General features: G+C 63.7%; 1 protein-coding gene across 17 annotated transcripts in view; it reads left to right on the plus strand.

Annotated features, from left to right (window-relative positions):
* PLCH2 (phospholipase C eta 2) overlaps nt 1-22,313 on the plus strand; it is a 62,865-nt gene that overhangs the window by 23,975 nt on the left and 16,577 nt on the right. For 11 of the 17 annotated variants that reach the window (XM_078330084.1, XM_035307432.3, XM_078330088.1 and 8 more), the window contains exons 1-8: nt 3,548-3,725; nt 13,701-13,847; nt 14,952-15,194; nt 15,400-15,531; nt 19,235-19,405; nt 21,459-21,552; nt 21,722-21,925; nt 22,142-22,262. In XM_078330084.1, coding sequence (XP_078186210.1) covers nt 15,018-15,194; nt 15,400-15,531; nt 19,235-19,405; nt 21,459-21,552; nt 21,722-21,925; nt 22,142-22,262 — 899 coding nt within the window. In that variant the 5' untranslated portion in view covers nt 3,548-3,725; nt 13,701-13,847; nt 14,952-15,017. Of the gene's footprint in view, nt 1-3,547; nt 3,726-11,852; nt 12,028-13,700; nt 13,848-14,951; nt 15,206-15,337; nt 15,532-19,234; nt 19,406-21,458; nt 21,553-21,721; nt 21,926-22,141; nt 22,263-22,313 lie in introns of those variants that run through there. The other 6 variants (XM_035307431.3, XM_078330093.1, XM_078330085.1 and 3 more) reach the window with 4 other exon arrangements.

Below are 22,313 nucleotides of genomic sequence, written 5' to 3' on the forward strand. Positions count from 1 at the left end.
CGACCTGAGCCCAGGTGCCAGCTGGCCAGGCCCTTGAGGAACTACTGGTCTCCTGGGTTCAATTCAGGGAAACCAAAGCCAGGGAGGCAGTGAATTCCCATGGGGCGCACAGAGAGCCAGGGTGTGAACTGGGATTTCCCAACCTAGCTGGTTACCGCCCTTCCCAGCTCCTGTATACAGTGGCATTTTCAGGAACATACCCAGGGTACCCCTAGCTGGCCAGCAGCCCCAGAGGACATGGTGCTGGCCCCTGTTCAGGGGTTGCTCGGCAGCTGGCTGCAGGTGTGACCAGGCCACTGGCCTCCCTAGCTGCACAGGGGGCTGCCCACTGACCAGGAGGGGCTTCCAGAAGTCCTGGGGCCGGGCTTTCCTTCCATGGGTTCCAGGATGGGCAGGGGGCCCTCCCTGCTCTGCACTCACTCTGCTGGCCCTCCCCTGATGCGAGTTTCCATCCTTCCATCCCTTTCTCTGGGGCTGTTTCTGCTCAAACACAGGGTCACCTGCTGGTCCAAAATTGGTGAACCTGAGGCAGGCTGGTGCACAGAGCACTTGCCCTGCCCCTGGGCATGCACACAAGTGCACACAGGCCCTCAGGGGTGCCCGGGAGACTGGAGCAACACTGGCCTGCAGTGGTCCCAGTCTGGCCTGGCCAAGACTTCCTGAACCTACGGCCTGGAGCAGGGGCCATGTAAATGGTTTCCTTTGGAGTCAGAGGTGGAGGAGCTTTTGCTGCAGGATGGCTGAGGAGAGGGGCCGCCTCCTGCTACCCCAAGCCAATGGAGAAAGGAGGAATGGGAGCGGGCTTCAGGGAAGCCCAGGCCTGGGCTCTGTGCAGACTCTGCTGCCTCTTGAGCCTACCCCTGTGAGATGCTGGGTGGCTCCCTGCCCGCTTGTGGCCTCTGTCCAGCCCATAGGGCAAGAAAGCCCCTCCAGCTGAGGGAGATGAGATGGAGACACTGTGTGGTCTGGGGAGGGCAGTGTGGATGTTGGGGTGGCACCTGGTGCAGGTGGCCTCGGGCTCACGGCCAGTTATTGGTGCTCACAGGGACTGAGGATGGGACCCTCAGGCTCCGCTCTGGAGAAGGCGTTGGGGCTCAGCAGGCCAGGGGCTGGGCTTGGTGTCACTGATGCCCAGGAGGGCAGGGGGAGTGGCTTCCTTTGTGTACAGAGCCCGGGCCTGGAGAGCAGGTGTGCAGGGAGGAAAAGGAGGCACAGGTAATGGGGGCCAGCTCTGCCCGCCTGCGGGCCTTGCTGAGCACCCAGAACCACGGCCCAAGGTCTAGACTCACCCTGTCTCAGGATATGGTGTCCTCTGGCCTCTGTCCTGGCAATGCCTGTGAACCCAAGGACAGACCAGCGAGGGCTCATGGTAGATCCAGCCTTAGACTATGGGAACAGGGGCAGCCTCAGACCCAGGAGGCAAGGACCAATCCCAGCAAGTGGGGCAAGGAGACACAGCTCTGGGCCCATGGGGTGGGGACCCTGTGCCCTGTGCCCTCTACCCTCTGGCCAAGGCAGGAGCTGGGTCTGGTCCTCGCAGCTGTGCTGGCACATGGGCGGGGGCAGGGGCTCCAGCGGGCTCACGGCGGGCTCATGGCGGGCTCTGTGTCTGGACGCGTTGGTTCCTTCCAGTCACCTTCTTCAAAGAAGGATAAAATTAAACTCCCTACCATGGCGCCTCCCGGCCCGCTGCCTGCCGCCCGCCAGGCCAAAGGCTCTCTAAGACAGAATTCTGCTTAAATGCCCAGAAAGGAGATTTAGGAGATCAGAATCTTAAGCAAATTAACATGTGCAGCAGGCGGCTTTTAATCACTGCCTTTAATCGCAGGCCAGCGGTAACGGAAATCATCTCCCGGCTGAATGGAGGGCGGGGGCAGCCTCGAGGATGGATTCTTCACTAGAACCTGAACCTGGGTTTCACTGGCCTCTGGAGGGGGTTTTGTCCACTCCAGGGATGCTTGGCTGGGCCGGGACCTGCAGCCCGCACCCCTCTCTCCCTCCTTCCCACCCTCGGGTGTGTCTGCGCCTTTCGCCTTCTGTCTCCTCTCCCTGACTCCGTTTCTCCCTTCTGAGACTTGGGGCTGCTGGCCCTTTCCTGAGCGGACTGTCACCAGGACGTGTGGAGCCCAGGTATGGGGGGTGCTGGGATGCCTGTTGCTCCTGGGCCTCTGGCTGCCTCTGGCACTTGTGCATTGCAGTGTCCTTCTCTGGGCAGTCCCCATCGTGGCCTGGCCTCCCCTCAGCCCTGACACTCAGCTCGGTGCCAGGACCCACTCAGACAGGGGCCCAGAGGGAGGGTGCTGCCCCTCCCTTCTTGCAGCTATGCCTGGCAGGTGGACACAGGCCCTGGGACTCTGGCAGTGCCAAAGGGGCCGTGTCAGAGACTGCCCACTTTCGAGGGCCGGTCCCCAGAGACCAGGGCAGGGGATACTCCAGCCGAGGGGCTCAGGCCACCCTGAGTAGCGGTGAAGGGAGGAGGTAGTTCCTTTAAGGGCACCTGGCAGCGAGGCCCAGGGGCCTTCCCTGGCAGGACCCAGGTGGTAATGTAGTTGCTGGCGGCTCCCCTCCCCCTCCACACTGGGGCCCCGCCTGGCAGGAGGTGGTCACTCCTTGAGGTGGCAGCGGCTCGGAGAGCCCAGAAGTGGCCTCACATCCTCCCGCTACAGCCTGTGTGCCTGCCTGCCTTGCCCACACCCGGGGCTCAGCGTCCACACAAGCCACCCAGGCCACTCTCTGGAATGGGGGCTCAAGGTCCCTTGGGGCAGAGGTGGCTCCTTTCAGAATGCCCCTCATGGGTGGATGTCTCTTTTGTCCATCTGGAAAGTGTGACGCCCTCAGATGCTGGGAGCAGCCAGTGCAGGAGGCTGGTTGCTGGCTCCTCGAGGTAGGGGATGGGGTGAGGGAGGGCAGCTCAGCACCTGATGACAGGGCCGGGAGGTGAGGCATTGGGAGAGCACAGGAAGGGGTGTAGCTCCATGCAGGGCTGCAGCTGTCACTGTCACTGGGAGCCAATGCTGGGGCTCAGCCTCCTCCAGCGCTGGACGGCCCCCAGGGCAGCTGGTGAAATGTCACCCCTGTGACTGTCGGCAGTGCTCAGCCCTTCCCAGAGACCCTCCTGGGGTAGGTGGCTCTTCTTGGCTGCAACCTCGGGGCTTGGGTTGTCATGACCTGAGGGTCCCTGTGGGGGTGGAGCAGCCAGCCAGGGAGCATTTGGCTCTGGTCCTGGGGGTGCAGCCAGGAGGGAGGGAAGGAGGGAGGGAGGAAGGGTAGGATGGACAGGGTGGGTTGCTCAAGCCGATATGGGAAGAGCCAGCAGCCGAGCCAGCGTCCAAACCCGCCTCTCCTTCTGGCCTCTGAGTGGAGCCAGCTCCTTGCCCACCAGAGACCCAGGCCCAGGTGCGCTGCCTGCTTCCACCCGGCAGAGGCCTCTGGGCCCGGGCTGGGTAGCCAAGGGTTAAGTGGGCGGGGCTCTGTAGGAGGGGCGGTCCCGGCAGCGGCCCCGCCCCACCCTCCCCTCGCCTTCCTCACGGGGCGGGCGAGGCAGCTTGTGGGGCTGCCGTCGGCATGGGCACTGCGTGCGGCCTGCCCCTGCTTGGGCCGGGGCTCAGGGGACACTGGGGGCCAGCGCGGGCCCCGCGGCCCCTTGGGCCGTGCAGGTAACTGAGATTGGTGCCCACCAGCCATGGAAGAGGCTGGGCGCCCGGTCGGGCTCAGCCAGGACCAAGGTAAGGGAGCAGGTAGGGTCCCAGGAAGGGAGCTGTGATGGGCCCCGCGGGGAGCCCAGGGCCGGACCTGTTCGCTGGTGACCTGCTGACCCCTCGTGGGCAGTGCATGGCCCTTCGCAACAGGGTCTCAGGGAGTGCGGCCCAATGACCCCATTACCTGTACATCCCTGCGACGAGGTCCCAGAGGAGGGGTGCTGCCCCCCGGCGCCCCACCCTACCTCATCTGCCCCTGTGCTGACATCTCTCAACACTAGGGTCTGCTCCCTGCAAGGGGTCCACACAGTCCAGGTGGGTGGCGGGGAGGCGCCCTCAGCCACGCTGACACGGGTCCTGACCTGCACCCAGGCCCCAGCCTGGCCCCAGTGCACTGCCTGGGGGGGGGTGCAGGTATCGGGGTGCCAGGGGCTGGTGGGCTCTGGCCTTTGAGGCTCTAGGGGCTCTCCTGGCCCAACCCCATCCCGGCCCCTCATCCAGGTCAGCAGAGGTGGCCCTGAGCTCCGGTCAGCACCATGGACAGGGCAGCTGCTGCTTTCTCTGAGGGCCGGCAATTGCTGTGCCTCTTCAGGGTTCCCTGGAGTCACAGGCTGGCCCAGCCCATCCCGCTCTGGGTTGGAGATTTCTTGCTGTGATCTGTCATGCTTTCCTGACCTGGGAGCTGGGCATTGCCCTACACAGACAGAGCAGAGCGGCTGGGGTGGCGGGAGCCCTAGGGCTGTTCACAGCAAGCGCTTCTGAAGGGCGTCCTGGACAAGCCTCTTCAGCACTGGGTGGAGCAGGGGCTCCAGCTCCCCGAGCACAGCCTAGCTTGGGCCAGGGGTGGGGAGAGGAAAAGGTGAAGCGGGACAGTGGCTGTGGTGGCAGCAGGAGTGGCTTGGGCTGGATACCAGGAGGAACTTCCTAGGTCTCCAGGGAGAGTAGGAGCTTGCCTCCGGGTGGCTTGGATCCTGGTCGTTCTGCTCTCTGACTGGCGTGGACATGTGGGGTGGGACATGGCATCACTGCTGGGCAGACTTGGGCCAGGTTGCTGGTTTTTGCCTCTGATGAACTGTGTGACCTCACACAAGGGACTCTCAGAGCCTCCACAGGTAAGAGGGATAGCACTGGGTGCTTTCACAGGGTGGCTGTGAGTGTTCAGGGCCAGTGTGTCTGCAAAGTGGTGGTGCCATGCCTCGCCCGTGCAGCTGCTCCAGGGTGCCTGTCCCCTCTCCTGCCCTACCCCCAGGCAGAGGTGCCCTCTCTGAATGGAGGACAGCATGGCAGGTGTGACCAGGCCTGCTGGGGCACACACTCTGTTTGTAGGATGGGTCACTCCAGATGTGCCTGCTCACTGACCAAAGTCCTGATCCCAGGGCTCTCCTGGGCATGCTGTCCCTGGTTTCTGCCTGTCTGGCCTGCAGAGAGCTCCCTGGAGTCACTGCCCTGTGCTGGCTGCTGGGCTCAGGACACCTGCCTGCTGTGGACAGAGGGGCTGGCTGCTGCCACATGGCCCTGAAGCCGTAAGGTCCGGGAGACCCAGCACACCTGGAGTCTGTAGCCAGCCAGGGAAGGAGTCTTAGGACTCCTTAGTTAGTCTTAGGAGTGGGCAGTGGTGGGAGTGGCTCTGAGCCCACCTTCCGTGCCACCATCCTGGGCAGAGGGAGGGGACCCAACAGCACAGTCCTTACAGACTTCACGTGCTGCCGAGGATGGAGCAGATGGGCCGGTGTCCTGGGTCTGGCCCTCCATCTGCACAGCTAATGAGCTGATGATGGCATCCCAGTTCCTGGCACTTTCTCCTGGAGAAGCCATGGGCCAGCCCCTGCCCTGGCAGTGCCCTTTGCTGGGGCAGGTGTGTGGGGGGTTCCGTGGGCCCTCTTGGGGACCTGGACCCAGAGGCTCCACCTTCATTGAGGGTGGGCTGGGGGAGGGGCTAGGGAAGGGAATGAGTAATCCAGCATGCCTGTTTCTTCCCGGGATTTTGCTCCCAGTGCTGTGTATGTGGGCTCCCGCCGGCTGGACAGACTTCCTGTGTGGGAAAGGCGAGTGGGCGCTGGCCTCCCGCATGGGGGCAGGTAGGGTTGGTGCACACCATCTCAGGACAGGATGCTTCCTGTGGCTCCTGAGAATTCACCCACACGGGGTGACCCTAGGCATGGGGCATCCATGCTAGCTGGGTAAAGACCCCAAGAGGGGCCCTTGTGTGGCTGATGGTCAGAGACACAAATGAGCTACTCTGGTGGGGCTGTGGAGCTCCCTCCAGCTCTGCCCAGAGAGCAGAACCTAGGTGGGGGCTAGAGGGGCTCCTGCAGCAGCAGGTCCCAGGCACCAGGGTGCAGCCCTGACTTGGGATGGTGCCCACGCTGTCCTGAGGGTGCGTCCCTTCCTCATGCTCAGACCTGGCCACCCAGGAACACACCTCCAAGGGAGTGAGTGGTCTTGATTTCACATTGATTAGGCCCCCGTTGAGGAGCTGACCAAGGGCCAGGTTTCGGGCAGCTCAGTTCTCAGGGGCAGCGCTGTGCCCTTCCTGGGTCAGCTAGTGTGTGGGTGGGGGCCGACCTGGGGAGCACCTCACTGGCCCCGAAAAGGCAGGAGTGGGAGACAGGGCAGCCGGCCCAGCCCTAGGGCCAGCTTGAGCAGGGAGATCCAGAGAGGGGCTGAGCAAACTGTGCAAGATGCCAGAAACTTTGGGCAGGGAAACTCGGAGGGCCAGGTCATCTCCAGGACACCCACTCTTTCTGAGGCTCTCTGCAGGAGCATTCAAGGGGCTGTTGGAGGAAGCAGCTGCCTGGCCTGGCGGTGGCCTGGGCTGCTCTGGCCAGGAGGAGCCGCTCTGTGCAGGGCGGATGCAGCGGGCTCGGCCTCCTCCTGTTTCTTCGCCTCCTTCATGGCTCTGTGCCTGCTCTGCCTGGCGGCCCGCCCAGCTCCCACTGCCCCTCCTGTGCCTGGCTCTGGGCTGGGGACAGGGCTCGCTCTGCCCATGTGGCTCAAGAACCCTCCCCTTGGAGCTGCAGCCCCCTCCCCTCACTCAGCAGGAGCTCCCTCTCCCAGCTGGCAGGCCGGGCTCCATCTGGTGACTTTTCAGGAAAGGCGCCCCCACCGCCACTGCCAGGAGCCTAGTTCTCTCTGGAGCTCCTCTGGAGTACCCTGGGTAGTGGCTGGGGTGCCCTGGGAAGTGCACCTGCCTTCAGAGAGCCCCAGGAGAGGTGGGTGTGATGCTTTGGCTGGCCATGTCCTTCTCAGTGAGGGCAGAGAGGCAGCCAGGGCCTCAGAAAAACTAGTGGCTGGTGGCAGGGATAGGAGCCCCCAGGGACACACAGAGGGGACACTTGCAGGAGGGGAAGCTGTGAAATGGTCTATAATAGCATCCCCTTCCTGATGGGGCTGTCAAGTGTGATTAATACCGCCGCTGTGAGCTGGGCTGCTGCCAGTTGGGGATGGCCAGGGACAGTGAGGAGGCAGGAAGGGGAGCCCACTTTGGGAGGGACCCTTGCCGAGACAGACCTGGCCTTGGCTGTCCTAGAGGAGGCTGAAGAAAGGCCAGGTGTTGGGGCCCCCTTGGCCATAGCTGGCCGGCTGGAGAGCGTGGAGGCCTGGGGTGGGCAGGCACCCACCGGTCCAGGAAGGGGCTGCTCTGGAGGGAGGCTCGGGGCACAGGGCACCGGCCTCAGAGGCCGCCCTGTCCACTCGCCACCGCCGACTGCTCAGAGTGTCCAGTGACTACAAATTATTGATGAGGGGCACCTTTTTGTGGAAGTGGGACCCTGGCTGAGGGCGTTGGACACCTGTGACTGTCACAAGTCCTCCCACCCATCCTCCATACCTGGTGGCCGGATGACAGAAGAAGGTGTCTGCTGGCCATCCTTTTGGACCCTGCAGGAGCCCGGTCCTCCTAGCACCCACTGGCCCAACAGGGGAGCATGAGGCTGGCTGCTGTCCTCCCCCTGCTCTGTCACCAGTGGAAGGTGGAGGGCAGGTCGGTCAGCAAGGCTGATGCAGCATGGCTGGCCATTGAGAATCTGTCCACCCTTCAGGGAGCTGGCTGTCCCAGCTCCCCCAGGGCTCTGAGCACACTGACCAGGAGCCACCCACTGAGGGCAGAACACAGCCAGGCCCCAGGGCCCCCTCCGGCCCACTCCTCTGCCGAGCTGAGTGCTGCCATGGGGCCGAGAATGGCCACCACAGGGAGGGTGCTGTGAGGAGAGAGCAGAGCACCTGTCCTGTGGTGCCCTCCATGTGTGTCTGGGGGCGGCCCCAGCCCCATGGGTCCCTGGCACCTGCCCTTGGTTCCTCTGCCCTTCCTGGGACCCCTGGGCCCCTAGCACAACCACCCTGGGGTCCTGCCTGAGGGGAGGGCTCGAGGCACAGACTCACACTCCTGATCAAATAAAAATAGTTGGGGAGGAGGCTCCCAGACGTGCGGGGGGACAAGTCGCTTCTCTGAGACGTTTAAATAATCTCCGCCATATGTGTGTGGGCCCGGCCCTTCCTCCCGTGCGGCGCCGGTCCAGGGGCCGGGCTGATCCCCAGTGGGCGCCATGGCTGGGGCAAGGCGGCCACTTCCTCCTCCCTCCCTCCACCCAAGCACGGGCTCAGCCCCTCTGGGCCAGCTGTGAGGGCAGCATGGGAGGGGGACATTGGGGATGTGGAAGGTCCAGGGCCAGGAAGGGCTGTAGGAGCATCTGGCCCTCACACCTCACTGCTGCTGGCATTCTGATGGCTGGGGAGGCCCTTTGAAAGGTCCTGGTGAAAGGCAGCCAGCCTCGGGAGAGGAGGGGCTTACAGGCAGCCAGGGCCCCCTCTGGACCGGCCTGGAAGAGATGGGCCCCCCACCCGCCCCATACGTGCTTGGGAAGAGAAGGGGCTGGGCCCTGTCATGGGAGGGGCTGTGGCACCCGAAGGTGCCCGGGTGTGTGTAGTGTACGCGCTGGGAGGCCTGTGGGTGTGAGTCGTGGGTTTTGTTGGAAGAGTCCATTGATTTTCCAGCCTTCCTGGTGGGGGAGGCGGAGATGCTGAGCCACCAGCGGCCTGTTGCTGCCAGCATCCTCGAGGCCCGTGTGGCCTGCTGTTAGGACAAGATCGATCTCCGACATAAAAACAATATTAAGCCAGCACCGCACTGGCTTCCGACAGCTGCTCTTCCTCCTCTAAGCAGCTACCGCCCGCCTGGTTCAGGCCTTGGGAAGAAAGGGAGGGACTGCAGGAGCAAACTTTTCACAGCAGGGAAACTGAGGCACCGAGACAGGGAGGACCACCCAAGGTCAGGGGCAGGTCTGGCAGGACCAGGTAGTCAGGGTGAGGCCGTGCAGCCCAGGTGTGGGGCTGAGCCCGAGGGTCACAGGTGCCTTCCTGGGTGTCACTATGGGGCCCGAAGAGCCCTCCCATGAACTCCCCCCAAGTGGGGTGTGGCCCTGTCCGCCTGTCCGTCCATCTGGGTGTATGGGAGGCTTCTCCCGTGTAGGCGCTGGCTCCTGTCACCTCCTCAGAGCAGGCCTGCTGGCCTTTAGCCGCCCTGTCCTGCCCATCCCGTCCCTCCCTGTCTACCTGTGTCCAGCCAGCACCCCCTGTGTGCCTCACAGGGACAGAGCAGGGGAGAAAGACTATGAGGTCCCTGGCCCAGGGATGTCCCGGGGGTCAGGTAGTGGTCTGAGGACTAGGGACCCCCACTGTGGTGTGCAGGGACCAGGGGGAGCAGTGGGTGAGCCAGGGCCCTTCCACCCCTGTGTCCTCTCCCCCATGGAGCCCGTGTCTCTCCTCCTCTCCCCCATGGAGCCCCTGTCTCTCCTCCTCTCCCCCATGGAGCCCATGTCTCTCCCTGACCAGGACTCGACTTCTGCCATGGCAGGTGCAGGTCTGCCTCTGGTGCTGGCCCACGGCCAGGTGCGGCCCTTCAATTCCACCTGAGCCCCTGCATCAGGTGTCCTGACTCAGACTCACGGGAGGGGCCGAGGTGGCCTGGGGGAGGGTGTGGAGCATGGCTGAGGGCTGGGCCTTGTGTGGAGCTGCAGAGCAGTGTGGCTTCCTCGGCCTCCCCGTGGGCTTTCGGCCCCTGGCTCAGGGCAGGCAGGGTGAGCGTACGGCCTGGTCACAGAGGCCATGGGGCCAGGCTTGCCTGGTGGCATGGGCGTGACCTCGTGTGGGGGTTGGGCTGGGTCTAGCCACTTGCAGCAGGTGGAAGGTTCTTAAGTCCCTGGGCTTGGGTCCCTCCCATGTCCCTGGCCTGGGGTGCCCCTGGCTTCACTCAGCAGCTGCGGTTGTGTGTCTGCCCGACTTCTGGAGGGAGAGGGCAGTCACTGTGGTCCTCAGGGCAGGCGGGGCAGCCCCCATCGAGGCCATCCAGGAAGGATTAGCTGGGCCTTTCCTGCCCTGTCAGCGGAGGATTAGGCCAGGGCTGCTGGGGAGGTCGGGGGCCTGGAGTGCGGGAGCCTGGGCCCCACATTGGGGATTTGGGGCCAGGCACTCAATCCTCGGCCCCTCTCAGAACCCCTGCTTAGGCGATGGGGCCTCTAAGCCCCAACCCCAGCTGATGGGGGACCAGCTAGTGGCTGAGAGCTCAAGGGAGGGAGGGAGGGAGGCGGAAGAAGCCCAGCCTTGGGGTGCTTTGAGGAGGGGTGGGTGAGAGGCAGGAGCACCCCCAGCTGGGGCCAGGCCCAGGATGAGGGGAGAGCAGGTGCGTCCCAGGCCGGGAGGTCCCTGAGGCGCATGAGGGAGAACTGGATGCCCCTGGTGGGAGTGGAAGCCTGTAGTCTGGTGTGGCGAGGCATCAGTGGACCGGAGCCCTGGGCCAGGGCTGTGGCTGTCTGGTCTGTCTCCAGGCCCTCGGGCTGCCTCCTGGCCCCGGAGCTGCCCCTGACATGGTGGCCGTGCCCCAAGGCCCTGTTTTTCTGAGGATGACCAGGACTCTAGCCTCTCTCGTCTCCCCAAGGCTCATGGCTCCCTAATCTAATTCCACAGCAGAGCCCAGAAACACCTGCTGACCTGCTTCCACCAAGAGCAGCAGAGCCTGTGAGCAGCCCCTGGTGGGTCCTGGGTTGGCTCTGTGCTGAGTGCATCTCATCCGGCCAGGCACAGCCCTGGTCATCCGTGGTCAGTGCAGATGCACGGCCATCTCCTCAGGGGCTGCCTCCTCCCATGCCTGACTTTGGCCCCAGGGCTCTGCCAGGATGCCCAGCCCTGGCACTTCCCTCTCCTGGGCTACACAGGCCAAACTCCTCCCTGGAGTGGAGAGAAGAGGGCAGTTGCCCGGGGCCTTGGGGTCCTTGTTGCTGGAGCCAGTGCAGCTGGGGCAGTGACTGAGAAGAAGGGCAGGGTCCCCCAGCATGGCCATGCAGCGTGGGCATGGCCAGGACACAGGTGGCTGGTGTTCAACAGGGTCTGCCCACCTCCCATGCCCATAGCTGCCCCTGGTGTCCCTGCCTGGACTTGGGGATGGGGGAGCCCGTGCTGTCCTGTGGTGCCAGGCCAGTAAACAGGGTGGGTATGTGGTCCCGGTGGCAGCAGGACCTGGGGTCCTCACCTCAGTGGGAGCTGAGACGGTGTGGTGGGTCAGCAGGAACCACTCAGAGGCCCTCCTAAGTAGAGATGTGGGGTGAGGGCAGGGACCACTCCAGGCCAGCCTCAGCATGGTGGGTGCACAGCGGGGAGGCCCATCCCACATAGGGTCCCCTGAGGCCCATGCCCCATAGGCCTTCCAGCTGTGTTCTCCAGGTTCCAGGAGGATCCTCCTCCCCCTCTTGGTCCTGCTCTGTCCCGCAGCCCTAAATCGGCTGACCTGGGTCCTGGGGAAACACTGTTGCCTCCCCAGTGTCCTCCTGGCCCAGCTGGGAGTCCCATCAGCCTAAATCCTCCGCCAGCTGGTCTGGAGCTGAGATTAGCACAGGGATTGGGTCAGAGACTGGGCGGGGCTGAGGGCACTCGCAGCCATGGGATTCGGCAGCCTTGGGGACTCCTTGGTGGCCCTGGAGGATGGGTGGACTGGTCTGGGAGCTGTAGGGACAGCAGGTGACGGCCAGACCAATGCCAGCCAGGCCTGGCCACAGCCCTGTGGGGGCTTCGGAGGTCCCTGAGGAGGAGGAAGAGGCGGAGGAGAAAACTCCCCACGGAAGTCCTGCCCCAGCACTGCCACTGCCTGATCTCTGTTGCCTGAGGGCCGGGGGGCCTCTGTGGCCTCCGTGAACCAGGTCCGGCCAGAGTCAGGGCATGTCTGGCCCCTGGCCCTCCCTTGAGAGCCGGACCAAGGGGACGGTGGCCTGGCTGGCAGAGGTGCTCCTCTGGGTCGGAGGAAGCGTGGTGTTGTCTTCACAGTGGCAGCTCGGCCCCCTGGGTAAGAAAGGGCAGGGGAGCGGCCCAGGCTGAGTGCGGGCCCTGGCGGGTGGGGGCTGCTCCTGGAGGTGGAGGTGCAAGAAGCCTGGGGCTGCATCCCACTCCTGCAGCTCTATCCCACCCCAGCAGCTCTATCCCACCCCAGCACTTGACTCCCCTCCCGCCCCCTCACTCTAGGGGTCACGTGGGTCTGGCAGCATCAGCAGGCCCTGCCTCTCAGCCGCTCAGAAGCGCCCTCAGCACACCTTGGTCTCCCAGGTGCCTGCAGGGCCTCGGGGCTGAACCCAGGGGGGAAGATTGGGGGAGTTCAGTGGCTCCAATGCTCCATGCTCTCACTGACGGGGTCCCTTGTGCTCTGGGGGTCAGTGGTGCTTGCAGCCCAGGTGGCTGGGCGGGCTGGACGTCGGGGCCCTTGCCATTAGTAGACTGCAGAAGAGACTGGCTGGGCATGGCTGGGAGGCCGGAGCATGTGTCTGGGTGGCCTGCAGAGGGCGGAGCGGGGGTCTGGGTGGCCTGCGGAGGGCGGAGCCTGTGTCTGGGTGGCCTGTGGAGGGCGGAGCATGTGTCTGGGTGGCCTGCGGAGGGCCTGGTCGGGGCTGACCTGTTGTAGGCCTCTAGGTCCTGCCTTACTCCCTCCCACATCCTTGCAGCCACCCCTGTGTTTTTACCTCCCGAGTGCCCCAGAGAGCCCAGCCCCTCATGCCTTCCATACCTCAGTTCCCCTCTGCTCCTGATCACCTAGTAGCTTCCCCAAGGAAGCCTGACTGGTACTGTCCCAATCCTCCACAACGCCCCCTGGGGTCCCTCAGCCTCAGACGTGGGGGAGGGGGTTAGCACCTCTGAACTTTAGCAGATGGTGCCTCTGGAATCCGTGCTTTCTGTGAGTGGGTGCACAGGGCCTGAGGGGGTGGGACCAGCCTGTTCCTGGGCTGGGGCGGCTGAGTCTGGCCTGGACTCTCCGGAGCCTGCAGCCCCCTCCCCTGGGACAAGCAAGAGCAGGAGGCCGAATGGATGGGGGGAGGAGAAGGAACGGGACAGGTGGCCTCAGGGAGGGGAGGGTTGGGAAGCTCGGATCCAGCCCACAGCCTCCCGAGTCCGTACTGCTGTGCAGGCCCTGGGACGGGGCGTTCATGGCACTGCCCTTGTTGCTCCTGAAGGGTGGGGGCTCTCCTGGAGATGCCCCAGGAAGGGGCGCAGGCACTCGGGAATGCGAATATCTGCTCCCAGGAGCCGCCTGTGGCTGGTGGCAGGGGCGGGGGCAGGGTATGGGGTTGCTGCCTGTTGGCCCACCCTGTGCCTGGCAAGGGGCCTCCACTCACTGTGGCCCTGGACAGCTGGGGTCAGCCGCCTCGTCTGTCTGGCCTTGTGCCTGGCCTTCCCACTGTTGAGTTCAGTGCTGGCTCTGTCAGAGTGGTGGCTCTTGGGACCCCAGGCCCAGTGCCGGTTCCCAGGTGGCTGAGCAGGGTAGGGAGCAGGGCCCTCAGTCCCCAGGACCATCTGGGGAGAAGTGGCAGGGCCCAGCTGGGCTGTGTGACCCAGGCATGTCAGCACTTGGGGTGGAGGTGGCTTTGGGCCCTGGCCTTTGCCTCGTCACTGGCAGGGTGGTGTGGGCAGAACCAGTGATGTGAGGAGTAGCCGTGCCTCTGCTGACAGCCGTGTGTCTCCTGTGTGCAGTGGAGCGATGCCTGGGTGCCATGCAGGAGGGGATGCAGATGGTAAAGCTGCGTGGTGGCTCCAAGGGCCTGGTCCGCTTCTACTACCTGGACGAGCACCGCTCCTGCATCCGCTGGAGGCCCTCTCGTAAGAACGAGAAGGCCAAGAGTAAGTGGGTGCCCTGGAGTGGGGGTAGGCTGGAGTCCCTGGGGGCACACGGGGTAGGAAGCCTCCCAGAGCAGCTGCTGATGGTTGAGGGGTGGTGAGACCCTAGGCCTGGACACCTCTGGCTCAGTGGTCTTGGGGATCAGCAGTGACCTCTGGGCTATAGGGTGGGAGGGACCCAGGCCCCTGCCCACCTGGCTGAGCTCCCTGGAATTCAGTGGGGACTGAGTATGGCTGTGCCCAGCCCTGTGCTGAGTGCTGGGCTGGGAGGAGGGGCATAGCATAGTTCGTCTAGCTAGGGAGGTCACAGCTCCCCATAAACAGAAATGACCCCCACAGGGGTGTGCTGATGGGCAAGCATTGGCCCAGGCAGCTGCTGGGAAGGGGGGCTGGAGGGAGTAGGGGCTGCCTGAGATGGAGACTGCAGCAGGTAGGCAGGCAGGGTTGTGGCACACAGGGAACAGGGTGGGGTCCCCCAGGTTGGGGAGAGACATGACAGTCCTCAAGGGCTGGGAGCAGGGCTCAGCCAGGGTCTCTGCTGGCTTTGCTGATGGGCAGGACCCAGGTGTCCTGGGCGAGACCTCAGCCCAAAGGTTGCCAAAGGTGGAGCCACCTTGGGCCCCTGGAGGGAGCCGTGCCTCGGAGCCCCCAGGGGACCTGAGGTCACAAGAGCCTTGATGCACCTGAGCACAGAGCTGGGGTCCCTGGAGGCACGGTCTCACCAGCAGCGCTGGAGCCCTGAAGGTGGCCAGGGGATTTCTCAGAATATGGGGACGTGCTGGCTAAGCGTTCAGCTCTGGGCTTGTTGGGCACTGGGGGCTGCAGGTGTGGGGGGCGGTGGACGTTCTCCCTTGTGGGTGGGGGAGCTGTGTCTTTTCCATAGGAGCAGGGGAAAAAGGGAGGGACTTGGTCAGTGGGGGTGGGAGGCTGAGCAGTCTCACAGCTCTTCACCCTTTGTTCTTGAGCCCTGGCCCCCGAGCCTTGTGGAGAGTCACGCATAGGTGGGTGAGGAGCTCCCACGTGCTTGGTCACTGCTGCCTTGGGGCTGCTGGCAGAGGTACGCTGAGCCCTGGGTGTCCTGACCAGTGCTCCCTGCCCACCTGGCAGTCTCCATCGACTCCATCCAGGAGGTGAGTGAGGGGCGGCAGTCGGAGGTCTTCCAGCGCTACCCCGATGGCAGCTTTGACCACAACTGCTGCTTCAGTATCTACCACGGCAGCCACCGAGAGTCACTGGACCTGGTCTCCACCAGCAGCGAGGTGGCACGCACCTGGGTCACCGGCCTGCGCTACCTCATGGCCGGCATCAGTGATGAGGACAGCCTGGCTCGCCGCCAGCGCACCAGGGACCAATATCCTTGGGTACTGAGCAGGCAGGGCAGACCCCAGGACCGGCCCCTGGCTGCTGGCCCTGTGTGGGGGAGGGGGCCTGCCTTTGCTGGGTTGGTGGGGAAGGGGCCAGTAGCCTGGCATCCCCCATTCCCTCCTCCCTAGGCTGGAGGATGGGATGGCGGGGCTGGACCCGTAGATTCCTGTTGGCCCCTAACTCGGCACCAAAGTGGCTGAAGCAGACGTTTGATGAGGCGGACAAGAATGGGGACGGCAGCCTGAGCGTCAGCGAGGTCCTGCGGCTGCTGCACAAGCTCAATGTGAACCTGCCCCGCCAGAGGGTGAAGCAGATGTTCAGGGTGAGGCTCACGGGGTCCTGCCCGGGCTCCGGAGCCAGGGCTGCATGGGCTGTGGTGGTGTGGCTGGGGGCCAGCCAGCCCTGCCTGAGCTGGAAGGACCCTGGCGGTGCCTTTGAGCCGCACAAAGTGGCCACTGCCGAGGAGGGGCCGCCTGGCCAGCCATCCCACAGCCTATGGCAGGCGGGCAGGTGGGGGTCCCCTGGTGTCTCCTCTTGGCAGCTGGTTTGAGGTCTGCTCTACCAGCTCCAGGGAAAGTGGTCAGGGCACCTGGCACAGGCCCTGCCAGGTGAGTGCACTGGCATTCAGGGCAGGTGCCCAAATGAAGCTGCAGCCCCTTCCCAGGCCCCCAGCCTCACAGCCTTGAGGGGGGTACACTGGCCTACTGGGGCACAGTCCGATGCGCTTGTTACTTTCCCCACGTGGCCCTCGCCCAACCACCCTGATGATAGGAGTTATGGAAATGCAGCATTCAGCTGAGCTGCCGTCTTTATTGTCTGTAATTAGTTTCTGTTTCCGGAAAGCCTGCTGGGCTGGGGGAGAGGAACTCTGCCCGTCAGCAGGTCCTGGTTACGGTGACGCTGACTGAGCCAGTAAACCAGGCTCGGGGCGTTGCTGCTTTGCTGTGTCTTGGAAAGAGGGTTCTGTGGGTAAGAGTGCCAGGCCCTGGGGTCCCTGACATGCACACATGCACGCACACACATGTGCACACACACATGCACACACATGTATACAGGCACACACACACACACGCTCACAGCCTGACAGCCCCTCCACATCCAGCCCCTGCCAGCTCCTGCCTACTCTGGCCTGTTCTCACTGTATATGGCTGGTCATGCCTGGCTGGAGCAAGGGAGGCTGGATGCTCACAGCATGGGGTGTGTGCCTGAGTTAGGGGCCGGATGCTTGCAGACACTCACTGGGGACTGCTGCGGGCTCAGAGGCCCCTCCTGAAGGCCCCAGTGGGGACAGTCTGCCTGGGCCTTGGGGGCTGGCAGGGACCTGAGTCTGCACCTCAGCACCCCCTTTCCCTGCCTGCCTGGGCTGGGCCATCCCCAACCAAATTCAGGCTCAGGGGCAGCTCTGGGGCCAGCAGGCCCTTCCACAGGGTTGAGGCTATGCCAGGCTTAGCGTGCGGGCTCCAGAATGGTCTCTGAGCAGGAGGAGACAGAGGCCCCTCACTGAATCCAACATGAGTGGGCACGGCTTCTGGGGCCTAAAGGTCTAGCCTGACCTCCCCAAGGGAGCCCCAGGCAGTGGAGGGCGATCCTCAGTGTGGGCTGGCAGGCAGAGGTGGGGGAGGGGGTGCTGGCAGGCAGAGGGGGAAGCCTGCAGGTCTGGCTCTGGAGAGGAATGGTGGGGCAGCTGTGGCTCTCCGGTCACAGGCCTGGCACTCCAGCCTCGTGCAGTGGCCCTGGTGTTTGGTGGTCAAGCTAAACATGGCTCGCATTGCCCGGCTGCCTAATCAGAGGGCCCTGCATGGTGGATAAAGACTTGGCTTGAGCTTCATTTCATCCAACCAAAGCTAAGGCTGGAAGTGGGCTGGACCCAGCGCGGGGCCTAATTGCCAAAGGGCACACTGGGTGGGCACCGAGGCAGGCTTGGCCAAGGTGTGGTTCAACAGCTGCAGCTTCCCTTTGTGGGAAGAAAAGATGCTGTGTGACTGTATCTGGGGTGTTCTGGGGTTGGGCTCAGGCCCCGCAAGGGCCTCACTGTCCAGGCAGTTTTGCTCCTGCTCAGTGGAGAGTAGCTCACGCTGGTGCACAGCCTCTCCATGGAGGGGCCCCATCTGCCCAGCTCAGCCACAGGCCTGGGGAGGGCCACCAGTCCAGGTTGTGTCCCACGGGGCCCCTTTGAGTTGCAGTGTGTCCCCTCACTGTTGTCCTGGGTGCAGTGAGTGGGCAGCCTCAGACTTGGAGCTGCCCTCACACCTCATGCCAAGCCCCCTGGGCCCCAGTGTATGTGGCTCTAGCTGGGTCCTTCATGCCATGCTGGCCTCATCCCAGCCTTGGCCTGGGCACACAGCCTGGCCCTGGGGTCCTGACCTACCCCCATGAGTCTAGGGCAGATGGCAGCCAGGGCTCTTTCCTGGGGACAGGGATGAAGGGGGTGATGGGGCCACCTGACCAGTGACCCCCTTGGCTCAGAGGGGACCCCAGGGGACCTGGCACCATCATCCCCTGCCACGCCAGATCATGGCCATGGGAGGCAAGGTTGGTCCCAGGAGGCTGGTGGCTGCTGCTGTCCATGGTGCTGAACTGGTGCCAGTCCCTGCTCAGCTGAGGCACATCCCCAGGCTCAGGCGGTGCCCTCCTGTGGACTAGGACATGGGGCTGCCCTGAGAGGCGTGGCCTGCTCCCTCAACCCTGCTCTGGGCTCCTCCCAGGCCCCCTTGGAGCCCCTGGGTGGGTTGCTGAGAGCATGCTGTCCTCAGCCTATGTGGGCTCTGGGAAGAGGGCCCGGTGGGGTTTTGCTTGGGAGCCTGAATCATGAAGCCTCTAGGCTGCTGTGGCAGGCGCAGCACCTCCTCTACTTCTGGAGGTATTTTCTGCTTCTCAGGGGACCTGGTCTGGGACTTCTGTGGGGCGCCTGAAGACTCAGCCAGTGTGGGTGGACACCTGCCAGCCAGGTATTGGTGTGCCCAGCCTGGGGTGAACAGGCACAGGCAGAACCCTGTCTTCAAGGCAAATCTGATTAGCCTGCCTCACCTCTGGCCAGGTCATCAGCAGAGAGGCTACGGCAGAGGTGACAGCAGGTGGCTCACGGGGAGCCTGGGGCCCCTCAAGATGCCCCTCGAGATACCAAGCAGCTGGGCAGGTGTGAAACCATCTGTCAGCGTGGCCCTGCCCGAAGCCTTGAGCTCTGACATTCTTCCAACTGCAGGGAGAGGCACTGGTGTTCCTCGTGGTGGAGGCTGAGCTGGGGTGTCCTGGTGTTCCTCCTGGTGGGGGCTGAGCTGGGGTGTCCTGGTGTTCCTCGTGAGTGAGGGCTGAGCTGGGGTGTCACACTGGGGCCATGTCACCTCCAAGCAGGTCATGCTCTCACCCTGCTGTGCCCAGCTCTGGGCTCCCATTCCCTTGTAGGACCAAGGCTCCAATACTTAAGGCTCAAGGATTTCAAGCATCCTCTTCCATGGCACCTTTATTGCCACCATGAATTCCCTCGGCTTCTGCACACCTTGGGCTTCTGCTGCACTGCCCGGCTCCAGCCCAGGGGATGTGGTTAACTGCCGTATGGGGTGTTGGCTCCCACGCGGGTGGTGTTGGCCCCTGTGTTTGGGGTGTTGGCTCCCATGTGGGCATTGACTCCTGTGTGGGTGTTTTCTATGTGGGTGTTGGCTCCCCTGTGGGTGGTGTTGATTCTCGTGTTGGGGGCATTGACCCCTGTGTTGGGGGTGTTGGCTCTCGTGTTGGTGGTGTTGGCTCCCGTGTGAGCTGAGTGGACTTGCTTTCGGGTTGAAGGTGAAAGGCACGTGGCATCCGGCAGGTGTGTCAGCTCTGCATTTTCACAGGACTCTCCTCTTGGTGGGTGGGCCCGTGACCTGGGGAGTGATTGGAGCACGGGAGTGGCCCGTGACAAGGGCAGTGGCATATAAGAGGGTGGGCTTGTGTGTTGGTTTTGACTGGGGTGACAGTGCCCCTGAAGGACCCCTGTGCATGCAGCCCTGGGTGAGGTGTCCATGGGGACCCAAGGCCTTGCATTGCAGGAAGCAGACACGGATGACCACCAAGGGACACTGGGGTTTGAGGAGTTCTGTGCCTTCTACAAGATGATGTCCACCCGCCGGGACCTCTACCTGCTCATGCTGACCTACAGCAATCACAAGGACCACCTGGATGCCGCCGGTCTGCAGCGCTTCCTGCAGGTGGAGCAGAAGGTGCGCACCCCCAGGCAGGGGTGGGGCGGCCATCAGGCCTCACCTTCTATTCTGAGCTTTGACTGAGAACTTAGGGTGGGGCAGGTCACAGCCTGGCATTTGAGAGCCCCCAGCATTGGCTTTAGTTTTGATATTACAGAGTACGCCCTGTGGGGCAGCCAGGCAGGTGGGAAGGTTTGTGGTTTCTTCTCCAGGGGCCTCTGAATGGCTCAGTCCTGACCGTGGACACCCTGCAGCCCCCCACCTCGGCCATGCTCCTGGTTTGGTGTTGAGCATCTTGTGAATGAGGGTCCTCAGGCCCAGCCTTTGAGGCCTCTGTGTTCCAGCCATATGTGTCTGGCTGACTTGCTGCCCTAGGGCACTAGGCCTGCCACGATGTCCACTCACGCATTTGTCCAGCAGACACTCAGATACCTCCTGGATCCCAGAGGGGCATGCACACCCCTTTATCTAGACCCCAAGAAGGCCTGGCCATCCTTAGAGACCAATGCCAAAGCCAAGTGCTCTCTGGATGCTGCCCACTGACTAGGGACCTAGTGTCCAGAGGTTCAGGGCTCTGGCCACCTTGTCCCAGGCCTGGGCAGGGAATGGGTACCGCGTGTCCTGGTGGCAGGAGTTGCAGGTCCAGCCAGGTGGTAGACAGGAAGGCCAGAGCCCCAGTGAGGACAGGGTTCCATGGGAGGGGCTCAGACTGCGTGTGGCCACCCTCAGGCCTTGCAGGAGTACAAGTGAGGACCCTGGACCCTCTTCAGGGAGGAGAGATGGGACAGGGTAAGCCTCAGGGGCCAAGATGCCCTGGCCTGGAGCTGCTCAGGGACCTCCGCTCTACTGGCCACATGGACTGTCAGCCTCTTGGTGATGGTCTTAGGGGGAGGATGGGAGTGGCAGAGGGGCCTTGGGAAGCCCAGGTCAGGCCTGGGTGGGTTTTATGCAGGATCTTATGGCAGTACCCCATCCCTGAGCTTACCACAAACCCAGAGCTTCCCCTGGGCTTGAGCTCCCAGGAGACACCCACCTGGCTGGTGCAGCTTTCAGGGTTCCATCCCATGGCAGCGGCTTCTCCATCCTGCAGGCATGATGCCCAGGAGGCATGGGAGGCTGGCACCAGCCAACTGGACCCCCCTGTCTCAGGTGCCCTGTGCCCCGGCCACCAGGGGTGGCACCAGCATGTGGCTGTGGGTGGCCTGGCTGCAGACAGTAGGCCCTGTCCCAGTAAAGGCAATGGTGGGAATGGGACTTGGATGGGGGTGGACAGAAGCGACCCTTCCCTCCTTGACCTTTGTCCCAAGCCTTCTGGAACCCTCCCTTCACTCAGGAGCCAGACAGAACCCTCCAGCTGGCAACTGGTGCCCTTGGCTCAGACCCCTGGTTGCTGGGCCTCCCAGGGGCCCACAGCTGGCTCTGGGCTCCCTGACCTATTACCTCACCATGTTCCCAGGGATCTCCAAGAAGCCTGCTGGTGGGGTGGCAGCTCCTGGCCTGGCTGCACCACAGGGTCCTGGAGGTCCCTCAGCCTGTGATGCCTGGGGTGGCCTAGGCTGGCCTGGACCCTGGTGCTCAGCTCTCCTGGGAGGGTCAGTGTGTGGGGGCTTAGGCAGACAGCGGGAGGAGCTGGAGAAGGGGGCTGCCTGTGCCTGCCTTAGCATGAGGGTCATCATTCTCCTGTACCCACCCCACATGGCCTCTGCTCCATGCCAGGCCCACACTGGGCCACAGCCCTCACACCAGTGGGGGGTGGTCCAGCTGACAAGGTCAGAGGCCCCTCCGGTGCTGTCAGAGTCTGCAGTCAGAGCAAGCATCCAAAAACCATGTGACCCATGGTAGTCCCAAGTCATGTAACACTGGGGGTGGCTGGCCAGTGCCCCCGCCATGGCCATCCCCGGTGTGATCAGAGATGGCCAGGGGACAGCGGTGAGGGGAACTGGCTGATAGACAGGGGACAGCGGTGAGGGGAGCTGGCTGATGGACAGAGCACAGCAGTCAGGTGGAGCTGGTCGAGGCTTTCCCAGGTCAGGGATGGGCTCCCTGGGCTCATGCCCCTGCTCTGGCCTAGATGACCGGTGTGACCCTGGAGAGCTGCCAGGACATCATCGAGCAGTTTGAGCCGTGCCCCGAAAACAGGAGTAAAGGGCTGCTGGGCATCGATGGTGAGTGGGGCGCTGCCGTCTGCCTGGCGGTCCTGGGATGCTGGAGGGGCAATGAGGGCCCAGCCTGTGGACTGGGACAGCTGCTCTGTGTCCTGTCAAGTCGGGGCAGGTGGCCATGAGAGGAGGCCGGGGGCGGGCTGACACGGCCCCTACGCCGCACTGTCCTCAGGCTTCACCAACTACACGAGGAGCCCCGCTGGGGACATCTTCAACCCTGAGCACCACTGCGTGCACCAGGACATGACACGCCCGCTGAGCCACTACTTCATCACCTCGTCCCACAACACCTACCTTGTGGGGGACCAGCTCATGTCCCAGTCACGGGTGGACATGTATGCCTGGGTCCTGCAGGCAGGCTGCCGCTGCGTGGAGGGTGAGCCCTGGACTATGGGCTGCAGCCGGACTGGCATCAGCTATGGGAGATGGGCTGTGCCTGAGGAGCCCCTGGGGGTCTCTGGGCAGGGGCTGGGAAGGCCTCTTCTGTGTGCCACACTGAGCAAGGGGACAGGCCCCCTTCTGGCTGGAGCTCAGCCTGCCTGGGCTCACTGTGGCCAGGCCCTGGGGCTGACCGAGGTCTGCCTGCCTGCAGTGGACTGCTGGGATGGGCCGGACGGGGAGCCCATCGTGCATCATGGCTACACCCTGACCTCCAAGATCCTCTTCAAAGATGTCATCGAAACCATCAACAAATATGCCTTCATCAAGAATGAGTGAGTGGCTGGGCCTGGGCGGCTGGCCCCCGCGGTGGGCAGGGGAGGGTC

This window comes from Callithrix jacchus, chromosome 7, assembly GCF_049354715.1.
Source record: "Callithrix jacchus isolate 240 chromosome 7, calJac240_pri, whole genome shotgun sequence".
Lineage (NCBI taxonomy): Eukaryota > Metazoa > Chordata > Mammalia > Primates > Cebidae > Callithrix > Callithrix jacchus.